Source organism: Panthera pardus, unplaced genomic scaffold (genome assembly GCF_024362965.1).
Source record: "Panthera pardus isolate Hobbes unplaced genomic scaffold, ASM2436296v1 HiC_scaffold_13, whole genome shotgun sequence".
Classification (NCBI taxonomy): domain Eukaryota; kingdom Metazoa; phylum Chordata; class Mammalia; order Carnivora; family Felidae; genus Panthera; species Panthera pardus.
In genome coordinates, this window is record NW_026526688.1 from 203,426,316 (window position 1) to 203,451,362 (window position 25,047).

At 38.9% G+C, this 25,047-nt stretch overlaps 1 protein-coding gene across 4 annotated transcripts; it reads left to right on the top strand.

The window, feature by feature from the left end:
- Positions 1–973: 973 nt before the first annotated feature.
- On the top strand, positions 974–23,882 carry HAUS3 (HAUS augmin like complex subunit 3). 4 transcript variants are annotated; one of them, XM_053901774.1, is made up of 6 exons: positions 974–1,102; positions 2,332–3,829; positions 4,976–5,415; positions 6,981–7,209; positions 7,885–7,990; positions 18,731–18,831. In XM_053901774.1, exons 2-6 carry the CDS (start codon positions 2,921–2,923, stop codon positions 18,757–18,759), a joined length of 1,713 nt encoding a protein of 570 aa, XP_053757749.1. In that variant the 5' UTR covers positions 974–1,102; positions 2,332–2,920; the 3' UTR covers positions 18,760–18,831. The 4 variants fall into 4 exon arrangements, with proteins under 4 accessions (XP_053757749.1, XP_019309426.2, XP_019309430.1 ...); XM_019453881.2 differs by lacking the exon at positions 7,885–7,990 and having other exon boundaries at positions 975–1,102; positions 18,731–23,882; XM_019453885.2 differs by lacking the exon at positions 7,885–7,990 and having other exon boundaries at positions 976–1,102; positions 2,332–2,391; positions 18,731–23,882.
- Positions 23,883–25,047: the final 1,165 nt, after the last annotated feature.

Sequence of the window (25,047 nt, forward strand, 5' to 3'; positions counted from 1 at the left end):
TTAGACCATTCTTTTTTCTCCCCTTAAAAATATTAAAAGTTATCCAGAAAGACTTCTGCCCTTCTACTGTCCCACTAGCCTAGGACATCTCTAACCAACCACCTTCGGGTCACCTGATGCGGGGGCTGGAGGGAGTACTATGTAGTCACTACTTTTAGACGTTCATCTGTGGAAGACTAGTAAGAGAGAGGCGCGTGAACGCTGCCAGGCACCAACAGTAACCCCGCAGGTCCGCCAGCATCCGCAGGGGTGCGCGGACTCTGCGGTGTTCGGCCAGCTCTATGGCTCAGAGACGACCCACGTCCTGCGTCTCGCACCCTCCTTGGAAAGTGTTCCGTCTAGACTTAACTACGTCTTTGACACATATCCACTCCATGTTCAGATATTTTCAACCTTTTAAAAGATCTGTTTTGAAAACGGGATCGTGGAGGAAGTCTGCTTCTGCTTAGTGGTCAGGTGAGGGCTTGGGGGATGCGTGCTTCGCAAAACAACGTTCAACGCGAAAGCCCGTAAAGCGAGTAAGGACAGCGGAGCCTAAAGATTCGCCAGACGCTGCTCCTCCACTCCCCCGACTTCTGCAGGCGGCGCGCGCCCCGGAACCCGGCCTGGCGGACCGGGCCCCGCGCCGGCGAGCTCCGGACCGCAACCAGGCTTTCCGGGAAAACGCCTCTATAGACGATGGGGCGCTGGGGTCCGGCAAAATAGACCCGAAAGGTGGCCTCAGCCATGGAGTCCGCTGCGGTGAAAACGCACCGCCGTAGAAAGCCGGGCGCAGCGAGACCAGGCCGGCCCGCACCCAAGACCCTCCTCTACTCCATCCACACGCCTCCCCGGCCCCGCCCCCGAGGCGGAGAGCCAATCAGCTCGCTCCCTACCGGTGGACGCCTGGCCGTGAGGGCGGGCCGGCACTCCGCTAGGTTCTGCCGCAAAGCCCCTCCCAGCCAGGCCCGCCTCTTCCGACACCACGCCTGCGCAGACGGTCACGCCCCCCGGTCCGGCTTCTGCCGGGTGTGCGCGCGCGCCGTGGCAGAGCTCCCGTGAGGCAGTGCGGGCGCGGAGCGCGGCGGCGGGCTTCTGAGGGGCGCGAGCGGAGCTTCCAGAGGTGAATGGCCCCGGCCTCACTGTTCCGGGCGTCGCGGGGCGTGGGGCTGTGGGAGCGGCGCCGATCCCACAGCTGCCTCTTCTTTACAGGCACCCCTGGGAATTCTCTTCAGGCGCGCAAGTAGCTGTCAGCGCGACGCAGTCGCGGTCCGCAGGGCGCGGGGGCGAGGGCAAGGGCTGAGGGGCGAGGGCGGGGAGCGTGAGTGGAAGCGGGAAGCGGGCGTGGGTGGAGAGTGCGGCGCCGGGGAGAGTGAGGGGGCCTCCGGGTGGGGGCGGGGCTCCGGGGCGGGGCTCTGGCGGGAGAGCGAGGGCGGGGGGGGCCGAGGGCGGGGGGGCGTGGCCTCAGGCGGGAGGGGGGCGGGGCTCAGGCGGGAGCGTGGTCCCTGGCAGGTGCAAGACTGTTGGGACGTGGGAGGTCGCTCCGGAACGCCACCAGCCGGCCGCGCGGGTCTGGGGTTTGTGCGGTTTGCCTTTCACGCCAATTCGGTGGCTTTTGTGGTTGTGTATTTTATTGACGTGCATCCGTGTCGTGACTGAATTACACAGAAAACCAAAGCGGAGGCTTTTTCGCACGTGTTACGCAGATCATTCATCCGTGCGGCTCGTCTCCGTCCCGGAGAAATTCTTTTGGTGAAGTCAGCGGGGTGGTTCGGTGGCGCGTTTGTGGCAAAGTAGCAAATGCCGAAAGCATTTTTACTTCGTGTCCGCCTAGTTCTTTGGTGCTTCTGATCTGAAATTTGAGGGCACTTGGTTTTGGGGTTTTGGTGGGGTTTTTGCTGTAGGTGTTGTTTTTTTTAAGCCTAATTGGGATATGTTGCATTAGTTTTAGGTGTGCACCATGATGACCACATTTCTGTACACTGCGAAATGGTTGCCGCAGTAAGTCCTTTTACCACCCGCCACCCTAAAAGTTACATTTGTTTTTCTTTTTTTTTTCTAAAATTTTTTAACGTTTATTTTTGAGACAGAGAGAGACAGAGCATGAACGGGGGAGGGACAGAGAGAGAGGGAGACACAGAATCGGAAGCAGGCTCCAGGCTCCGAGCTGTCGGCACAGAGCCCCACATGGGGCTCGAACTCGGGGACCGCGAGATCGTGACCTGAGCTGAAGTCCGACGCTTAACCGACTGAGCCACCCAGGCGCCCCCATTTGTTTTTCTTTTGATGAGCACTTTTAAGGTCAGTTTGAGGGTGGTTCTTCAATCTTAAACCTGATTTTCTCTGCACTAGGTTCATCGTGACTGGGCATTGATTCTTGTGTGAATGGCGGGTGCTGATTCAGTCGTCGAGGTAAATATTTTGTTGACTCTTCCTCAAGGACGTTATCGTATTTATATCTATTTGCTTAGAAAAAGCAGGAAAAGAGGCTGCTTAGCCACAGGCTGGCTTGGACTTGTTTAGATATATTTATTTTGAATTCAAAACTGAACTCATGCGATATGATGTATCTTTGGAAAAAATAAGATTTTCTTGATAATTAGGTTTTCATTATGTTTTCGGTGTTCTAAGTAATACCCTAGTTTATTTTCTCTTTATCTCTGTCAAACATTTCAGCTACAACTACCTCAGGTTAGATGCTTCCCTCCCAGATATCTGTGGTATTTACCTATATTGTTCTTTAACAAATAGAGTTGTCTTATTAGTTGTCTTATTTGTGGTCTAATGTTTGTTTTTCCCTCCCAGGAGAAGTCAGATTCTAAAAAAATTTTGTCCTTCTTCTGAACTTAACATAAATTTAGTTTGTTTGTATTTGGCTTTATCTTCTAAATATCCACACCATAAACCCATATCAGTTACAAAAAAGTTGTGCAGTTAAACCATGAGTTGTGGAAAAGAGTTTGTGGAAACATTAAAAAAAATTGATTATCCCAAAGCTGATAGTCTTAATGGGGAAGATTTTGACTGGTTGTTTGAGACTGTTGAAGATGAAGCATTTTTGAAGTGGTTTTGTGGGAATGTGAATGAACAGAATGTATTGTCCAAAGAAGAATTGGAAGCTTTTAGCATTCTTCAAAAATCAGGCAAGCCCATCCTAGAAGGAGCAGCACTGGATGAAGTTCTTAAAACCTGTAAAACTTCTCATTTGAAAACCTCTACCCTGGATGACCAAGAGCTAGAGAAATTGGAAGTCGAAGTTCAAACTCTGCAGAAATTGAAGAACCTAAAAATTCAGCGACGTAATAAATGCCAGTTGATGGCTTCGGTAACAAGCCACAAATCTCTGAGGTTAAGTGCTAAAGAAGAAGAAGCCACTAAAAGGCTGAAGCAGAGTCAAGGAATTCTAAATGCGATGAACACTAAGATAAATAATGAACTTCAAGCTCTTACTGATGGCGTTGCTAAACTGATGATGTTTTTCCGACATTCTAATTTGGATCAAGGGGCAAATCCACTGGTGTTTTTATCTCAGTTTTCCTTAGAAAAATATCTAAGCCAAGAAGAGCAAAGCACAGCAGCATTAACTTTGTATACCAAAAAACAGTTCTTTCAAGGTATACATGAAGTAGTTGAAAGTTCAAATGAAGAAAATTTTCAACTTTTAGATATACAAGCACCATCCATTTGTGATAGTCAAGAAATCCTTGAGGAGAGACGGCTGGAGATGGTTAGGCTGCAGCTAGCATACATTTGTGCTCAACATGAGTTAATTCACTTGAAAGCAAGTAATTTGAGCATGAAGTCAAGTATACAGTGGGCAGAGGAGAATCTTCATAGCCTCACTAGCAAGGTAAACATGAGAAATGAGACTAGCATCATATTGTAATTGTTAGTAATGGAGGGTATGTTAGTATTTTAGAAAGGGAGATAAAATAAATACATTTTCTTATTTTTTGTTCAGTGCTTAGTTTGATGTGTCATTGTTTCTTTTTTTTTTTTTTTTTAACGTTTATTTATTTTTGAGAGAGAAAATGTGACCAGGGGAGGGGCAGAGAGAGGGGTACAGAGGATCGGAAGCAGGCTCTGTGCTGACAGCAGATAGCCCAACATGGGGCTTCAACTCCCAAATCATGAGATCATGACCTGAGTCGAAGTCAGAGGCTTAACCGACTAAGCCACCCAGGTGTCCCAATGTGTCAGCATTTCATACAAATAGATCTTCATATTAGTAAAAGGCAGGAACAGATTATAATGCAATCACATTAACTAATTTTAAACAAAAGTACTTTTTCTGAATTTGAAATTTGTGTGGGTTCAGATTCAGAGAACACTGAAATTCCTTTTTATTTTTCTGTATGGGTGTTCTGCCTTGTCTGCTCCTTGTTTGGTGCTAATGAAGTCAGGGATGCAGTTCAGTGGACTGAAACCCTGACTTTTTGTTGAGAATGTACAGGTGTAGTGCACATATCTGTACTCTTGGAAAGCTTGCTTTCTGGGTAATGTAACCACTAGATAATTGAGTGAAAACAGGACTGAAACAATACCAGTACCAAGTTACTTTCTGTAACTGCCATAAACTTCGGAATAACATCTGGAGTTCTGTCACTCTTTGCAAGGGTTAAAATCAGGTGACAGACTAGAAGAATAGCTACTGGGATTATTTTAGTTTTAAGAAAAACCCGAATAGCGTACATTTGCTTTCAGTGAGTAGTGTGCTAATTAATGATTTTTTTTAAGTAAGACAAACATGAAAAGCTCTCTGTTTTGGTAGCCATTACTGTACATATGTGGTAGTTAATAGCATTAAAATTTAGTGATTTACCTTTGGCTTAGTCCACACTTTTCCTTTTTTAAACTGTGATTTTGGCTTTTGTTAGTATGAAATTAGTTTTATTAGCATGTTAATCCGATAATCTAAAAGGGAAAGTAAAAAGAATTTTAAAATGATTTCAACTTCATACTGACTGGTTTAAATGCAATTGTTTTCTCTGTGTAGGCTCTTGGCAAAGATAATTTGGATGCTAAAATTTCTAGCTTGAACAGTGAGATTCTGAAACTTGAAGAACAAATAGCTTATATAAAAGATAAAAGCTTGCCTGCTGTGGTAAAAGAGAATGCCCAGTTATTGAATATGCCAGTTGTAAAGGGAGATTTTGATCTACAGATTGCTAAACAAGACTATTATACAGCAAGACAAGAGTTAGTTTTAAATCAGTTGATAAAGCAAAAGGCATCATTTGAGCTTCTACAGTTATCATATGAAATTGAATTGAGAAAGCATTGGGACATACATCGTCAACTTGAAAATTTGGTTCAAGAACTTAGTCAAAGTAACGCGATGCTCCGCCAGCGATTGGAAATGCTGACAGACCCGTCAGTATGTCAGCAGATAAATCCAAGGAATACCATTGACACCAAGGACTATTCTACTCATAGGTATGCTTCTGTATTTCTTCAGTAATTCTTTTTGTTGTAAAATACCATAGAGAGTTTTAACTAAGATTGTGGAAGTTTAAAACATTTTTTCTTTCTGTTCTGGCTCTCTGTTCTCTTCCTTCATTTCTCTCGTATGTGACTCTTTTCCTTTTGAATATTTTGCTCCCTTTTCCGTTCTTGTTCAATCTGGAAGCAGCTGTGTTAGAGCTGGGGTGGGTGGGCTGGAGGAGTGAATGTATACAAGGTCATATGCACCTTTAAGCACCATTGTTTAGATGCCTTATTTGAGGTTGGGGCAGAGTTTAACTACAGGGAGTTTGAGTACAGCTTGGGGTGTAGTAGGTTTTGCTAGGTAGAGAATTGATTGCATTTGGAGGTGTCAGTAGAGAGAGAAGACTGACTTCATTTCCGTGTCTAGTCAGGTGAATCGGCAAAAAGGAGTGCTAGCTCCCAACCTTTTTTGGATGTCTAGGCAATTGATGATATAGGGATACTAAAATTGGAGGGCTAAAGTAGTTAAAGGCCTCAAAAGTCTGGATCCTACTCCTGATTTTTCTCTAGGACTAGGGGAAAGTGATCTAATCCTTTTGTTTTCTTATTAATGAGATGATGGGCATGGAAAGGGCTGCTCCATTGCAGTTTCAGAGGGTGGCATTGACATGAGCTAAGAATGCTTCCCCCCTTAAATTGTGTAGTCACATCCCACAAGAAAAAAATTGGCAGCCTTGGACTTGAACCAGTTTTATGAAGTCTGTTGCAACTTGCTAAAATAATAAAATAATTTTAAAAATCCGTGTTTTTTAATTTGAAGAAAAAGAGCAAACCCTTTTTGTCAGAAATGTGTAGAAAGTGCTACCTCACATTTTTCCATCTGTTCCAAAGGATTTTTCTGCTATTAATGTTTGAAGTGTTAAATGGCCTCATGGTCCATTAGGAATTTAATTCGACAATTAAACATGTAGAAGACTGGAGTAGCAAGTTTACTATTTCTATAGTTCTTTATTCACTTTATTTTACATTTTATATTTTTAATTTTCCGCTTTTAAACCCACCACCATCCTATAAAAATAGGTATGTGACGTGAAAGTTAAGTCTCAGAGGTTGACTTGACCTGGGTCCGAAAAGACAGCCACAACTCCGACCTAGGTCTTCTGTTTCAAATTCCTTGTTATTTCCACTACATCATAGTTGTATTCTGTGGAAGAGATGTTTTCTTGGGAGGTATCTCTGAAACATGCTTTGTTTGAAGTAGGCTAATGACAGTTAAAAGTCAAAAAGTATTTTATATTTAAAACTTGGGAGATGAGAAAATGGGAATCAGATGTAGTAATTACAATATGTATTTCTGTAGTAAGATGGTATTTTAGCTGGAATGTTTTCGGTTGCTTGATGTAGCAGCAGATAGGTTAATTTTTTTTCCAGGTTAATATTTTTAAGTTGTTACTTATCCCCAAAGATGCTCAATATAGTGGATTATAATTTTGAAGACTGTATTGAGAATTTTTATATACTGATATATAAGACTGATTGAGAATTTTTCTTATAACTTTATTTTTACATTTTAGGCTTTATCAACTTTTAGAAGGAGAGAATAAGAAAAAAGAGTTGTTTATAACCCATGGAAACCTGGAGGAGGTGGCTGAGAAATTAAAACAGGATGTTTCTTTAGTACAAGATCAGTTGGCAGTATCTACTCGAGAACATTCTTTCTTTCTGTCCAAACTGAATAATGATGTGGATGAGCTTTGTGATACTTTGTATCAAGGAGGAAATCAGCTTTTGCTTAGTGACCAGGTGGGTACATGCCATAGTAACTAAAGATGCTGTAAAAATTGTTTGTTGTAAAAGATACTGAAGAAAAAGTTAACATGAGGAAAATATTACCCCAAATTCTATTGCCCTAATATAAAATTTATTATTTTATATCCTAGCTTTAGTCACACATAAATAATATTTTTCAGATGGTTTTGATTGATGTGCATAGAATTTTAAAAACTTACAAAATATTTTAGCCATAAAAGGATATGTAATGTTTATACTAAGTATTTAAAGAAAAAAAACTACTCCTGTTATTATTTCACCTGTCTTATTAGCAAATAGAGAATTATTATATTTGAAGTCCTCTGTGATGGCATGCTTCTCCAAGTAGCATTTCCCTTTCTTCATCAAGGAGAACCACTTCGCTTGATTTTATCGTTTGCTTGCTTTTTTGTGTACTTCTATTACACATAGATATTCCTAGACAGTATATTGTTTAGTTTTGTACGTTTTTGAAATTTACGTATGGGGTGTAATTATGTTATGTATACTCTTTAGTAACTGGTTGATTAATATTAAGATTTTGACATTCTTCCATGTTGACATATGTAAAGTTTTCTCTTTCATGAGTCAGTGTTCCATTATATGAATTCCACAGTTACGTGTTACATTGACAGACATTTCAGTTATTTCCAGTTTTTGCTATTGTAGGTTATACTGCTGTGGACAGTCTGGTCGTATGTCTCACAGCTGTGCGCGTGTACACACATGTGCACACTCAGCAGTGGAGTTGCTGTATCACGGGTTCAGTTTCAGGGTACGTCAAATTGTTTTCCAGAGTGGTTGTACCGTATTACATGAGTTCAAAGAGATGATATTGAACCACATCCTTTTCCTCACATAGCACTATCTGATTTGTAAATTCTCTTAATCGGTGCATCCCATATAGGTCATAATTTGCATTTCCCTAATTATTAAGGAGGTTGAGGCCTCTTTCAGTTATTTACTGGCCATTCATCTTTTCCTGAGAATTCTGTGTTCATCTCCTTTGTCCATTTTTTTTAAATGTTTATTTTTGAAATAGAGTATGAGTAGAGGAAGGGCAGAGAGAGAGGGGGACAGAAGATCCAAAGCGGGCTCCGTGCTGGTAGCAGTGAGCCTGAAGAGGGGCTCAGACTCACAAACCATGAGATCATGACCTGAGCCGAAGTCAGATGCTCAACCGACTGAGCCACCCACTGCCCCTTTCGGGTTTTTTTTTTTTTTTTTTTTTTTTTTAAATCACTTGTAGGAGTTTATGTATTTCAAGTGCCAATCCTTTTTCTGTTACATGTGTTATATGTATTCACTTCCTATTTGTGGCTTGTCTTTTTTACTTTGTTTTTTGCTTTTTTTAGCATTTTAATTTTTATGTATTTTTATTTTATTTTTATTACTCTTTGGTTTGCCATTTTTTATATTTTGTTTTTCGTATCTTGTTAAGGTTTGCTCTTAACATCATAATGATAGTCCTTTTTGCTTTACCTTATAGTACTCACTTTTAGTTCTCCACCAGGAGTTTATTTTTATGTATGATATGAGGTAGAGTTCTAATTTTATTAGTTTTTTTTCCCTCTATAAACAAATTGTCCCATCACCATATTGAGGCATACAATAAAAATAAAATCACTCTTTCTGGTGAAGGGAGCCTCTTATCATTATGAAATAAATGATCCTTAAGTGCTTTTTGCCTTCATGTTTCTTTTGTTAGATACTGTGGGCACGATCAGTTCTGAACCTTAAACTGGGTTAAGTCTAAGAGTCTTTGGAGGATCCAGGTGATTTCTGTCTGGGCTGTAATTCTATCCGGGGGCTCTTCCACTTCTGGACCATTCTGATCTTAAGATTGTTGGTGTCCTGGGGCACCTGTGTAGTTCAGTCAGTTAAGTGTCTCACTTTGACTCGGGTCAACATTTCATAGTTCATGAGTTTGAGCCCTGTGTCGGGCTCTGTGCTGACAGGTCAGGGCTTGGAGCCTACTTTGGATTCTGTGTCTCCCTGTCTCTGCCCCTCCCCTGCTCGTGCTCTGTCTCTCTCCATCTCTCAAAAATAAACATTAAAAAAAAAAAAAAGATTATTGGTGTCCTGTGATCCTTGGCTTATCATGAAGAGGGTCTCCCATTTGACTTCCTACTTTCTGTGGACCTTGGACTTCAATTTTTCTCTCACTCATCTTGTGAGTCTCAAGAATCATAGGTTCTAATTTTCTAAGATTGGCGGTTGTCCTAGGTAAAGCTGCCACTGGGCTGTCTTACCAGTCTGGGGTGTTTTATGGACTTCTAGTTCCTTTTAACGTCTTGTTATCTCTTCATTGCTTTTAGGAAGTTTTTGTTTTGCTTGACTTTTAAAAATATTTCATTTAGCCTTTTACATTTTTTTTTTATGGGAGGATTGATTTGAATAACCTACCTTTCCTTGAACAGGAATGCTTGTGATTATTTTTTTAAATAATTTTTTTATTGTGAAATATACAAAATGTAAAATTTACAGTTTTAACCATTTTTAAGTGTACAATTCAGCAACATTAAGTACAAAAATGCATTCACATATTGTGCAACCATGACCACTATACATTTCCAGAACTTTTTCATCATCTCAAATAGAAACTCTGTACCCATTAAACAATAACTTTAGCCCCTTCTTCCTTAGCCTGTGGTAACTTCTGTTCCACTTTCTGTCTCCATGAATTTGCCTACTCTGTTACCTGATGTAAGTGAAATCATATGTATGATTTCATGTGAAATAATTTGTATGATTACTGTTTTATTTATTATTTTTAATTTATTTTAATTTATTCATTATTTATTTTATTATTTATTTACTTATTTATTACTGTTTTATCCGTATTGTAGCATATGTTAGAATTTTACTACTTTTCATGGCTGAGTAATATTCCATTGAATGTATATAGTACATTCCGTTTATCTGTTGATGGTCACGTGGGTTGCTTCCACCCTTTGGCTGTTGTGAATCATGCTGCTGTGAACATTGTGTACAGATATCTGAGTCCCTGCTTTCGTTTCTTTGGGGTGTATACCTAGAAGTTGGATTGCTGGATCATGTAGCAATTTTGTGTTTAACTTTGTGAAGAACTGCCTAACTTTTGCATAGTAACTGTACCATTTTTTAAAATCATTTATTATTATTTTTTAATTTACATCCAAGTTAGTTAGCATATAGTGCAATGATGATTTCAGGAGTAGATTCCTTAATGCCCCTTACCCATTTAGCCCATCCCCCCCTCCCACAGCCCCTCCAGCAACCCTTTGTTCTCTATATTTAAGAGTCTCTTATGTTTTGTCCCCCTCCCTGTTTTTAAATTATTTTTACTTCCCTTATGTTTATCTGTTTTGTATCTTAAATTCCTCATATGAGTGAAGTCATGTGATGTTTGTCTTTCTCTGACCAATTTCGCTTAGCATAATACCTTCTAGTTCCATCCACGTAGCTGCAAATGGCAAGATTTCATTCTTTTTGATTGCCGAGTAATACTCGATTGTATATATATGCCACATCTTCTTTATCCATTCATCCATCGACGGACATTTGGGATCTTTCCATACTTTGCCTATTGTCAATAGCACTGCTATAAACATTGGAGTGCATGTGTCCCTTTGAAACAGCATACCTATATCCCTTGGATAAATACCTAGTTGTGCAATTGCTGGGTCGTAGGGTAGTTCTATTTTTAATTTTTTGAGGAACCTCCATACTGTTTTCCAGAGTAGCTGCACCAGTTTGCATTCCCACCGGCAGTGCAAAAGAGATCCTCTTTCTCTGCATCCTTGCCAACATCTGTTGGTGCCTGAGTTGTTAATGTTAGCCATTCTGATAGGTGTGAGGTGGTATCTCATTGTGGCTTTGATTTGTATTTCCCTGGTGATGGGTGATGTTGAGCATCTTTTCCTGTGTCTGTTGGCCATCTGGATGTCTTCTTTGGATAAGTGTCTGTTCATGTCTTTGGCCCATTTCTTCACTGGGTTATTTGTTTTTTGGGTGTTGTGTTTCATAAGTTGTTTATAGATTTTGGATACTAACCTTTTATCTGGTACGTCGTTTGCAAATATCTTCTCACATTCTGTTGGTTGCTTTTTAGTTTTGCTGATTGCTTCCTTCGCTGTGCAGAAGCTTTTTTTTTTTTAAATTTTTTTTAACGTTTTATTTATTTTTGAGACAGGGAGAGACAGAGCATGAACAGGGGAGGTTCAGAGAGAGGGAGACACAGAATCTGAAACAGGCTCCAGGCTCTGAGCTGTCAGCACAGAGCCCGATGCGGGGCTCGAACTCACGGACCGCGAGATCATGACCTGAGCCGAAGTCAGCCGCTTAACCGACTGAGCCACCCAGGCGCCCCGTGTGCAGAAGCTTTTTATCTTGATGAGGTCTGAGCAGTTCATTTTTGCTTTTGTTTCCCTTCTTTGGAGATGTGAGACGTGTTGAGTAAGAAATTGCTGCGGCCGAGGTCAAAGAGGTTTTTGCCTGCTTTCTCCTTGAGGATTTTGATGGCTTCTTGTCTTACATTTAGGTCTTTCATCCATTTTGAGTTTATTTTTGTGTATGGTGTAAGAAAGTGGTCCAAGTCCATTATTCTGCATGTCGCTGTCCGGTTTTCCTAACACCATTTACTGAAGAGACTGTCTTTATCCTATTGGATGTTCTTTCCTGCTTTGTCAAGGATTAGTTGGCCATACGTTTGTGGGTCCATTTCTGGGTTCTCTATTCTGTTCCATTAATCTGTCTGTTTTTGTGTCAGTACCATACTGTCTTGATGATTACAGCTTTGTAATACAGCTTGAAGTCCAGGATTGTGATGCCTCCAGCTTTGGTTTTCATCTTCAAGATTGCTTTGACTATTCAGAGTCTTTTCTGGTTCCGTACAAATTTTAGGATTGTTTGTTTTAGCTTTGTGAAGAATGCTGGTGTTATTTTGATAGGTATTACATTGAATATGTAGATTGCTTTGGGTAGTATTGTCATTTTAGCAATTTTGTTCTTCCTATCCAAGAGCATGAAATATTTTTCCATTTTTTTGTGTCTCCAATTTCTTTCATAAGCTTTCTATAGTTTTCCAGTGTATAGATTTTTTTCACCTCTTTGGTTAGATTTATTCCTAGGTATTTTATGGTTTTTGGTGCAATTAATTGTAGATGGGGTCAATTCCTTGATTTCTCTTTCTGTTGCTTCATTATTGGTGTATAGGAATGCAACTGATTTCTGTGCATTGATTTTATACCCTGCGACTTTGCTGAATTCACAGATCAGTTCTAGCAATTTTTTGGTGGAGCCTTTTGGGTTTTCCATATAGAGTATCATGTCATCTGTGAAGAGTGAAAGTTTGACCTCCTCCTGGCCTATTTGGATGCCTTTTATTTCTTTGTGTTGTTTGATTGCTGAGGCTAAGACTTCAAATACTATGTTGAATAACAGTGGCGAGAGTAGACATCCCTGTCTTGTTCCTGACCTTAGGGGGAAAGCTCTCAGTTTTTCCCCACTGAGGATGATGTTAGCATTGGGTCTTTCATATATGGCTTTTATGATCTCAAGGTATGATCCTTCTATCTCTACTTTCTTGAGGGTTTTTATCAAGAAAGGATGCTGTATTTTGTCAAGTGCTTTCTCTGCATCTATTGAGAAGATCATGTGGTTCTTGTCCTTTCTTTTATTGATGTGATGTATCACATTGATTGTTTTGCAAATATTGAACCAGCCCTGCATCCCAGGTATAAATCCCACTTGGTCGTGGTGAATAATTTTTTTAATGTATTGTTGGATCTGGCTGGCTAATATTTTGTTGAGGATTTTTGCATCCATGTTCATCAGGGAAATTGGTCTATAGTTCTCCTTTTTAGTGGGGTCTTTGTCTGGTTTTGGAATCAAGGTAATGCCAGCTTCATAGAAAGAGTTTGGAAGTTTTCCTTCCATTTCTGGTTTTTGGAAGAGCTTCAAGACAATAGGTGTTAACTCTTCTTTAAATGTTTGGTAGAATTCTTCTGGAAAGCCATCTGGCCCTGGACTCTTGTTTTTTGGGAGATTTTTGATTACTAATTTGATTTCTTTACTGTTCAAGTTTTCTATTTTTTCCTGTTTCAGTTTTGGTAGTTTATATGTTTCTAGGAATTTGTCCATTTCTTCCAGATTGCCCATTTTATTGGTGTATAATTGCTCATAATATTCTCTTATTATTGTTTGTATTTCTGTTGTGTTCGTTGTGATCTCTTCTCTTTCATTCTTGATTTTATTTATTTGGGTCCTTTCCTTTTTCTTTTTGATCAAACTGGCTAGGGCTTTATCAATTTTGTTAATTCTTTCAAAGAGCCAGCTTCTAGTTTCATTGATCTGTTCTACTGTTTTTTTGGTTTCGATAGCCTTGATTTCTGCTCTAATCTTTATTATTTCTTGTCTTCTGCTGGTTTTGGGTTTTATTTGCTGTTCGTTTTCCAGCTCATTAAGGTGTAAGGTTAGGTTGTGTATCTGAGATCTTTCTTCCTTCTTTAGGAAGGCCTGGATTGCTATATACTTTCTTCTTATGACCACCTTTGCTTCATCCCAGAGGTTTTGGGCTGTGGTGTTATCATTTTTATTGGCTTCCATGTACTTTTTAATTTCCTCTTTAATTTCTTGGTTATCCCATTCATTCTTTAGTAGGATGGTCTTTAGTCTCCAAGTATTTATTATCTTTCCACATTTTTTCTTGTGGTTCATTTCGAGTTTCATAGCTTTGTGGTTTGAAAATATGCACAGTATGATCTCGATCTTTTTGTACTTGTTGAGTGATGATTTGTGTCCCAGTATGTGATCTGTTCTGGAGAACATTCCATGTGCACTGGAGAAGAGTGTGTATTCTGCTGCTTTAGGATGAAATGTTCTGAATATATCTGTTAAGTCCATCCGGTCCAGTGTGTCATTCAAAGCCATTGTTTCCTTGTTGATTTAGTAACTGTACCATTTTATATTCTCACCAGCAGTGCACAGGGTTCCAGTTTCTCCACATCCTCACCTACACTTATTTTCCTTTTTTAAAAAATATATAGGGGTGCCTGGGTGACTCAGTCGGTTGAGCGTCTGGCTCTTGATCTTGGTTCAGGTCATAATCTCATGGTTGCATGAGTTTGAGCCCCACGTTGGGCTCTGTGCTGACAGTGTGGAGCCTGCCTGGGGTTCTCTCTCTCTCCTCTCTTTCCTCTCTCTTCTCTCTCTCTCTCTCTCTCTCTCTGTCTCCCCCCCTCCACTGCTCATACTGTGTCCTCCCTCAAATAAACAAAAAAAATTTTTAAAAATGTATATAATAGTCATCCTAATATGTGTGAAGTGAGAACTGTGATTATTACTGATTTCGTCTTTTAGTTGTATTAATTTAGTAAAAACCTCCAATGATGGTAGATTTGAAAATTTGTTGTAGTTCTAGCAGTGTTTTCTTTATATTTGAGTCTATTTTATAAGTTACATTTGACCCTTGACCAACATGGGTTTGAACTGCATGGGTCCACTTATATTCAAATTTTCTTCAATAAATAAATATAGTGTAGTACTGTAAATGTATTTTTTCATGATTTTCTTAATGACTTTTTTCCTAGCTTACTGTATTGTAAGATTATAGTATATAATACACATAATGTACAAAATATATGTTAATCAACTGTATGTCAACAGTAGGCTCTCAGTAGTTAAGTTTTGGGGGAATCCAGATTTATATGCGAATTTTTGACTGTACGGGGAGTCAGTGCCCTAAACCCCCCTGCAATATTCAAGGGTCAACTGTATTGCCAAGTTTAAAATTGTGATGAATTATTATCATGGTGGATTTGAATTGTAGTGAATTGAACCATTTAGTATTTACATAATTACTTTCTCTATTCTTACTGTGCTTCCTGACTTAATATTTTTTTTTTTTTTTTTGGTCTGATACTAATTTTTCTATGCCATCTTTGTTTTGGTTAGTATTTTCAAAATATATACTTTTCACCTTTCTTTACACATCTTTTTATTCCTTTTTACTTAGCATTATGAAATAAACATTTTCACTCTGAATAATTTTCTTAATTTTTAATGTTACAGTAATTTCTGCAATCAATCCACTGTTGTTGAATATTTTTTTGATAGTCTTCATTTTTTTAATTTTGTTTGCTCTTGAATGACATCATGTATATCTTGTGTATATAGTTTTTTGTTGTTGGATACTTTTCATTTGGATGAATTCTTGGAAATAGGATTATTGGCTTTCTTGGGTATATACATTTTTTTGCGGGGGGGGGACCTTTGATGCTGCCATATTGCTTTTCTGAGGAGTCGCACCTGTTTTTCATGCCACCAGCACTATTTAAATGTCTGCTAGACACCATTGATCATAAGGTACACCATCATTTTATGAATTGCTAAAAAAGAAAAACTTTCTGTTAACTGACACAATACTTTTTTATTTTGAATTTTTATTGAATACTTTCTAGAAGATATCTTCTAGGTGCAGGTAGACATGGATTTTTCTCATATCACTTTTTTCTTTTTAATGTCATACCACTCTTGAATATACATGTTAGAAGGAAAAAATAAGCCAATTAAAATGTTTAGGATATTTCAAAGCTTTACACTTGACGTGCAGTTCTTCTATGTTATTTTTGTTTTTTCAATTTATTTATTAGAGAGAGAGCAGGGAGGGGCAGAGAGAGGAAGACAAAGAATCCCAAGCAGGCTTCCCACTGTCCGTGTAGAGACTGATACGGGGCTTAAACTCATGAACTGTGAAATCATGACCTTAGCCAAAGTCAGACGCTTAACCGACTAAGTGCCCTTTCTATGTTATTTTTTGGCTCAAAGTTGTTGTCTTTATTTTTCTACACTATACATTAAGAATGTTGGTGATAGCAAAAAAATTAATAACCCAATTAAAAAAATGGGCTGAAGACTTGAATAGAGATTTCTCTGAAGAAGATGTACAAAGGGCCAACAGGTATATGGATAGTGCTCAGTGTCACTCATCATCAGGGAAATGCAAATCAAAACCACAACGAACGGGAGTGCCTGGGTGGCTCAGTCGGTTAAGCGTCCAACTTCGGCTCAGGTCATGATCTCATGATGTTCCTAGGTTCATGGGTTCGAGCCCCACCCCATATCAGGCTCTGTGTTGACAGCTCAGAGCCTGGAGCCTGCTTTGGATTCTGTGTCTCCCTCCCTCTCTGCCTCTCCCTGTTCGTGTGTGCGCTCGCTCTCTCTCTCTCTCTCTCAAAAATAAATAAACATTAAAAAAAAAAACAAAACCCACAATGAACGATTACCTTATACCTGTTAGAATGACTGGTATCAAAAAGTGTTGGCGAATGCTGAGAAATTGGAACCCTTGTACACTGTTGCTAGGAGTGCAAACTGGTGCAGCTGCTATGGAAAACACTATGGAGGTTCCTCAAAAACTTAATGATCCATATGATCCAGTAATTCCACTTCTGAGTATTTAAACAGAATTGAAATCGGGATCTTGAAGAAGCACTTACACATTCACTGTAGCACTATTCATAATAGCCAGGTATGGAAACAACTTAAATGTCTGTCTGTGGAGGAATGGATAAAGAGAATGTGGTATGTACGTACAAGGTATTATTTAGCCTTAATAAAAAGAAATCCCATGGGGCGCCTGACGTCGAGTGTCTGACTTCGGCTCAGGTCATGATTTCACAGCTTGTGGGTTCGAGCCCCACGTCGGGCTCTGTGCTGACAGCTCAGAGCCTGGAGCCTGCTTTGGATTCTGTGTCTCCCTCTCCCTCTGGCCCTAACCCACTCGCATTCTGTCTCTGTCTCTCTCAAAAACATTAAAAATTTTTTTTGAAAAATAAATAAATAGAAATCCCGTAATATGTAACAACATGGATGAACTTGGAGGAAATTATGCTAAGTGAAATAAACCAGTCACAAGGACAAGTAATGTATGATTCCACTCACAAAGATATCTAAAATTGTCAAACTCATAGAGGCAGGGAGTAGAATGGTGGTTACCAGGGATTGGAGAGGGGGAAATGAATTATTAATCAGCAGATAAAAAGTTTCAGTTAAGTAAGATATATAAGTTTTGGAGATAATGCTGTGCAACATTGTGCCTGAGTTAACAATACTGCAGTATACTCTTAAAAATCTGTGAAGAGGGGAGATCTCATGTTAAGTGTTCTCATCACAGTAAAAAACTTTTTTTTCTGAATGTTGGTGATAGAGTGTTTCTTATGAGTGGTTAGTAGTAATCACAAGATGCTCTGAATTTTAAAATGATATGGATGTCAGATATCTTAAAATGTGAAAGGTTTCATTCTAGAATCACTAAAGTATGATGATTTCACTTCACTATAATCTTACTGTCATTTAATGTTTTTCCTTAACCCAGTGAAATCTAAAAATGCCATGCATACAAATTTTAACTTGCATTTTTGTTGTTAATCAAGGTGGATATTTTTCAGTGTTGTAGGAATATTATTTTAGTAATTGTTAAGATCTTTCATATTGAAATTAAAGGTGAGATTATAGTTTCTCATTCAAGTTTACCAAGTTTTTCCTCAAAGGGAGACCGTGTAATGTAGATATTACTTGATTTTGTTAAAATGTAATTGAAAAAGTACTGCTCTCTGGAACTGGCATTTATGACATGTGTTAAGCAGTCATTCTTGAACTTGTTTATAAGAATCACCGGGGAGCCTGTTAGAGTTTGAGTAATGCAGTGTGGAGTGAGGTGTAGGAATCTGTATTTGTCACAGGCACCCCAGGTGATTACCATGCTCATGGACCATGTTGAGAAGGTGCAGAAGATTGAGACAGAGCTGTGGATTTTCTCTTTGGGGATACTGGCTGGAAATTTCTAGAGGTAGAATACTTGATTAGAAAGCCATGGAAACTTGTTAATAAATAGTTTTTAATTTTAGGAGGTGAGGCATTTCAGTGTATTAAATGTGAAGGGTCTGGCATGTCTAGGTTCTTGAGCAGGAGAACTACATGGTAAATCTGGATTGTTGAACGTTACATGTAATTCTGTCTTTAACAATGTGAAAAGAGAAAAATGGAGATTTTTGTTGAGATGATTCTTTTTTATTGGTAATTGCTTCATTTCAAGGCTTTCTCAGTACCTCTTTTCTTTAGCGTAGACTGAGATTAGGCTAAAAAAGGTTTGATCAGTTAAGTGGATTGTTAACTTCATGAAAGAGGTGGTGTTCATTCTTATACCTGTGGTCTCTAAAACAGTGCTTGGCATGTAGTAGGCATTTAGTAATATTTCTTGAGTGTATGAATATGCATAACAGTTTACATGTCAAGTACTCTTCAGGGAGTAACAGTTTGTTCTGAATCTCTTAGTTATCTGTCCAAAGTTGTTGCAATTGAGTCTAACATAGAATTTGTATTAAACCTACTATGGATTTTTAATTGAGGTTTATCATTAAAATCGTGTGAATAACTATATCAGATTCTTCCCATGTAAATTACATTTTAAGTTTTTATAATTGCTATTACGAATAGAGCTTTTGTATTAAAAGCATTTTTATTTTTCATTTAGGAGTTAACAGAGCAGTTTCATCAAGTTGAATCCCAGCTGAATAAGTTGAATCATCTTCTTACTGATGTTCTTGCTGATGTGAAGACAAAAAGAAAAATTTTGGCATCTAATAAACTGCATCGAATGGAAAGAGAATTATATGTATATTTTTTAAAAGATGAAGATTATCTGAAAGATATTGTGGAGAACTTAGAAAACCAATCAAAGATTAAAGTTGTTGGTCTGGAAGATTGAAGATTATTAAAAACGGAATCTTTACTACATATGCTATGTTTTAATGTTTTCTATATTAGGGGGAAAACATAGCTAGTAAACACTGCTAAAATTTTAAATTTGAGGTCAATGGAACATTTCATTTAATTAATTCAAGTATTGTATCAGTTTGGTTTTTTCCCTCATATAGTATATTTATTCAAAGTACTAGTGCTTTCTATGACTTGAACATTTGCTTGGTGGGACCCAGTTCTGATAACTTTTTACTTACAGGGAAAAAGCATTATTATGTAATGCAAATATTTCTTAATAGAATTAGTTCAGTCGCTTTTACTTTTTTTTTTTTTTTTTTTTTTAGAAATAGAAAATTTCTACTGTGAAATATTTTAAACCTTTGTAGAACTTTGAATCAGCATTGTTAAACCCTAAGGTGTTAAACACCCTAATATGGAATAGCCAAGTACCCTCGTATTTGACTATAAAGTAAAATTCTATAAAGTAAAATACTCAAACTGTATCCCCCCGTAATTCCCTGCCGTAGACTTTGAGACTCTGAATGTTCCTATTTGTTCCACAAAGAATGTTGGGTGTCCATTGGCCATTGTTCATTTTAGCATCTGGGTCCTGGGGACTTAGAATTTCTGTAAGACATCTTAGTGCTTTGATTTCAGTATGACACATTGTGAATGATTTTTAAATGAAATTTGAAAATGCCATAGAAGTGGTTGCTCAAAGGATGTATAATCTATTTTACCTGTTTCTCTGGAGGGAGAATACTTAAATGTTAGATTGTATCAGTTGGGATACAAGTGTATTATTTGGACCATTAGAAATTATTTTGAGTGGGATAAAATAATTTGAAATAGCTTATTTATCAGTCATGACATCAAGTGTTTCTTGAGTGCTTGATTTATAAGTGGCCTGTTACATACTATGTAAGCTCTGCAGAGGAAAAGGAAGATCTAGATATTCAAGGAATATTCCTTATTCAAGAATATTCCTGCTCCAGAATATATTACTTTTTAATATGGAATGCTAGTCTAAAAACTACACTTTTGTAACCATCCGAAAATGGGTATGCTTAGGTGACAGATAAGCCCTCATAATTTTTATAATCTGTTGAACAAAATTATTTTGCCAATTATTATATTTGTACATTATTTAAAAATGTATATTTATTAAGTAGATCTAAATATGCTTGAAAATTTGTAACAATCTTGTCTAAGATTTTTCTCTTAGCTCCTCATGGGTGACTTTTATTCCTTTTTTTTCTTTCTCTATTCTACAGTGGAATAGAGAATTTACTTAAAATTTTTCTTTTCTCCAGTAATGTGCGAAAATGTCACCTAGTTTCCTGGCTCGTGGAACAGCACATTCTGTTTAGATTAGTGCCATGTGTGTTAGATGTATGACCAGCTACTTGATGATTTGCACTGTCCCTTCCACACCTTCGCCCACTCAGCCCAGGGGCGAGTACAGCTGAGAGGTGTGCATGGAATGATGTCAGGTTGTGTGTCTCTCATAATTACCCAAGTCCATTAAAAATGTTTATGTTATTAGATTTGTACAGTTGAAGATTATAACAGCCATTTGTTTCAAACCTCAGGAAGTATATGAATAGATTGCTTGCTTCAAAATTGGTTAACTAGAAATTGTATGCTTTGTTACCTGTTTACCATAATATTCCAGTTGAGTCTCTAACCATTTTGCCTCCTTCTTGCTATTCTATTGTATCGGTAACTATGGAGATAATTGATTCCTGTTTTATGTGGTCATTACAGAGAGTGATTTTTATGAATGTCTCTGTATGTAACATTTTTCAAATAACTTCTTATTTTGAAGTAAAATTAATATATGGATATTATGTTTATCTTACGTTTAGGATTTATGAAAATGGAAAATTATGAGGCATTTGTAGGCTTTGATCCCTGTAAGATACCGCTTTCCGGTGTTGCTCAGAAGATTATGTCTGCTGTGTACTCAGGTGACTTAGTGGAGTCTAAGCATTGGAGAGGGGTGAAAAGAGTGAGTAATTTTTATGAATCTATCTTTAGTTACCTTAACTAAGGTTTGAAAATGAGCCAGCAGAATTATTCTAAGGAACTTTATATTGTGTAGAGAAGCTTTGGTACCAACAAGTGGAGTCCTGCTCCCCTTGGTTTCCTCTCATTCAGTGATAACTGACCTGCTGCTCGCTAGACTTCACATTCTCTTAACCCTTAACACTTTAAATTTTTTTTTCAATATTTATTTTTGAGAGAGAGACAGAGCACGAGCAGGGGAGGCGCAGACACAGAATCCAAAGCAGGCTTCAGGCTCTGAGCTGTCAGCACAGAGACTGATGCAGGGCTCAGACTCACGAACCATGAGATCATGACCTGAGATCAAGTCAGACGCTTAACTGACTGAGCCACCAGGCGCTCCAGCCCTTAACGCTTTAAAACGTAGCACTCTCTTCCTTGTTCCAGGCATTTATGCCAAACATTTCCTGAGAGTCTGCACTGGCTGTGTAAGTGACCTCAGAAGAGATGGGCTGTTTCACGGTGCCCCTGGCTTCAGCCTTAGCTCTTGGGTCATTGAACGTACATTGACATAGTATTTGCTTACTATGTGTGGCAGACAAGAGAGGTGTTTTTGACAGTGTGTGTATTATGCTGCCAGAGAAATGAATAAATTCCTAGGTGCCAAAGATCGACAGATACGTGTATATGCATTTATGGCATCATATATAACAGCAGTGACATACGCTCACAAGTATGACAAATATTTGGAGCACCAGTTATTTTTTTTACCAGCAAAGTTGTCTTGTTTTTTAATATTTAAGTCGGCCAATTGTTTCTTTTCACAGAGTAAGTTATATGTGAATGAGATATAATTGAGTAATTGTGATGAAATAATTGAGTATTGAAAAATTGTGCAAAAGCTATATATGTGCAGTTTCTCGAAGATATAGGTAGCACTTAACATTTAGATTTGTTCATATTCAGGCCTCTGTTGCTCATGAGCCTTGTTAGAGTAGAAGTCATTAATAAATGAACTGGTAAGAATTTTTGGGTATGGACTACCTACCTAGCAATTTTGATAGTGTTTTGGGGAGTGGTGGGGGGGCATATAGTAAGGAAGATAAATACTTAAATATCAAAGAGCTTTCTTCTTTATCCTGTATAGTTTCTAAAATAAAAAAGCAGTGTGTACTTGACAGGTAGAAATGTACTTCCCTTTAAAAACTGATAGGAATAAAAAAAATGATAGAAATAGTAAAATGTCTCTGGTAGCTTCAGTGTGAGTCTGTTGAGAAAGATTTATGGCCATCAGTCGATCTTGTGAACTCTTGTCATGTTCTTATACCTATAAAATTCTAGTTTTCATACATTTATTGAGAAGTAGTAGGAAAAGATAAAGGTATTTTTCTGTCAAATGTTACTGGATTTGGAAAAATAGTGGAATTCTCATATGGATTCTGTATTGTCTGTTGCTACATAACACCCTTGCTGCCAACTTAGCAACTTAAAACAACCCACATTTGTTATCTCCCAGTGTCTGTGGGTCAGGAGCTGGGGCACAATTTAGCTTCATCCTCTGCTGGGCTACAGTGCAGAGGTGTGAGCCGGGGCTGCGGTCTCATCTGAGGCCCGAATGGGGAAGCATTTGCTTCCAGTTCACATGGTTGTTGGCAGATTCAGTTCCTTGTAGGCTTTTGGACTGAGGGCTTCGGTTGGCTGTTGGCTCTAAGACACCTTCAGTTCCTTTTCACGTGGTTCTCCTTAGGCCTAGCTTTACGTGATAGCAGCTTGCTTTTTCCCTAACAAGAGTGTCGTCATAGTCGTCTGCAGAGTAATTGGGAACATCTTGTCACCGTTGCTGTACTGTGTGGGTTAGAAGTGAGCCAGTAAGTCCCACCCACACTCAAGGGTGTGAGTACTAGGAAGGAGGGGTCTTGGGACCACCCTGGAGTTTGTCTGCCACAGAGTCTCACCAGTTTCTTATTTCGTATGGATTGGATTAAATTGGTTGGTGGTGGGTTATTGATGAATGATGCTGGACCTAAGACCTAGTTAATTCCTGGACCCTTGTCACATGCTGAGTTGTTACTGCATCAGACCTTTACCTCTTACAAGTAAAATACTGTATTCGGTGTCTCATTTCTAAAACCCATTTCATACCAAATAAATATAAAAATTGAACTCATAAATCAGTGAGAATAACTACAAATATTTGTTACTACAAACAAGTAACACCGAACAGCATTACCATTACACGTCACTTCAAGGTCTGCATTTCTGATGTGCTACACTGAGGGATCTCGCGATACACATGCAGTAAGGGTTGGATTACATATATCTTCTTGCTGCAAGATTGATCATTATTTAAAAACCCTTTGCTGTGAGAAACAAAATACGCAAAAACTTAAACTACAGTTTAACGAATTAATATGACGAGGACATCCTTGTAATTGCATCTTCAAAACCTCAACATTTCCTTCTCAATTAAAACTCTCTCCTGCTCAGAGGTAACCATCATCCTGACTGGCAGTCACCTCCACTTCCCGATCATGGGCATTTTCTCCAGAGGCTTTTTCGGCAGAGATTATGTGTACGCAACACCAGTGTGTCCTGGGGAGCGGGATCGGGCTGCATGGCTCAGTCTCCTTGCGGGCAGGTGTGACCCGGGTTCCTGTCTGTGGGACGTGTGCTCAGGTGGCGTGTGCCATTTCCAGGGTAGGCCCAAAGACATTCAACTTGCTTCCCAGCCGGCCTCTTTCCTTCCGCCCAGTAGGAACCCCAAACGACTCCTTTCAAACTCTGCAAGTGATAACAGTGTCCTAGAGGATTGTGGAACATGTTGGAAACTGCAGTCCTGGAGGGACTTCACAAAAGATGGGTAACCAGCTGAGTACACTCACTCAGAACATGAAAGGGAAATAAACTTTATTCTTTAAGCCATTGTATTGTTGAGTCTTTTGTGACTGTAGCTTAGCTTTGTACCTTAACTCATATACCTTTTTTTTTTCCCCAGAGAGTGCACAAGTGGGGGAGGAGGGCAGAGAGAGAGAGAGAGAGAGAGAGAGAGAGAGAATATCTTAAGCAGGCTCCATGCTTAGCACGGAGCCCGATGCAGAGCTCAATTCCATGACCCTGAGATAATGACCTGAGCCAAAATCAAGAGTCAGACGTTAACTAACAGCCACCCATATGCCCCAACCCATATGCATTTAAACTAGATTGAAAATTGGGTTCATCTGACTTAAATTTTTCACAGTCATTTGGTGGTTCAATAATGCAGTTGAAAGTCTTTGGTAAATACTGGGGGAAGAGTTTGCAGGGTGATTTCAGGGCTGGCGGCTGACCTGCTGCTATGTGTAGGGTTATGCATATCATTAAGCATGTTTATTAGAAGATATCTGTCTTTTGTCTAAGGACCTATAAAAATCAGATACACGTTCTAGTACACATTTGTCCAAATGATTTTTCATTCTAACAGCTTAGATGTGAATGTGGTATCTTCCAGTAAAAAAAACAAAAAAAAAAACAAAAAACTTTGACATTCTAAATTAATTACAATTTGAGACTCAAAAGGTAAATATTTGTGAAAATCCAGTTCATTAATTTGAACTGTGTCTGTATTGCTACCATCTGTAGAAATGTCTGTGATTTCAAGGACAGATAACATAAAAGTAAATGACCAAGTAGATCTATTTTGATTGTATTCATTCTGGTCAAGAGTATAATGGATAAACATTTTGTATTTTATTTCTATTAAATAAACATAAAATCCTTATATCCAGTCACTTAGCAAGCCCTGCCAGGTGTGGGATTTCCATCCCCACCGCCCCCATGCCAGCCTCCACTGCTCCTCACTGGGGACATATGCAGTGGTGTCCTACTTGGCCTTCTTTACTGCCACTCTGGACTTGCCTTCATGCCTTTGCTCGAACTAGCTCAGCCCTTGTCCTCACCCTCTGCAGAGCTCCTCTGTGGAAATACGCCATGTGCCATAGGGGCCCCTGCCGTCCCTTTGTAGTGGCCCTTTGTAGTCTTGTGTCCCACCACCGTCCCTCTCACTTTACCCCCCCCCCCCCCCAGATGGGACTGTAACTTCCAAAG

What these genes read in the sequence shown, in the direction of transcription:
- HAUS3 (XM_019453881.2), top strand. Translation starts at nt 2,921, where the DNA reads ATGAGTTGTGGAAAAGAGTTTGTGGAAACATTAAAAAAAATTGATTAT. An exon ending in AAGGACTATTCTACTCATAG is followed by an intron (nt 5,416 to 6,980) that starts GTATGCTTCTGT and finishes TTTACATTTTAG; the next exon opens with GCTTTATCAACTTTTAGAAG. An exon ending in AGCTTTTGCTTAGTGACCAG is followed by an intron (nt 7,210 to 18,730) that starts GTGGGTACATGC and finishes TTTTTCATTTAG; the next exon opens with GAGTTAACAGAGCAGTTTCA.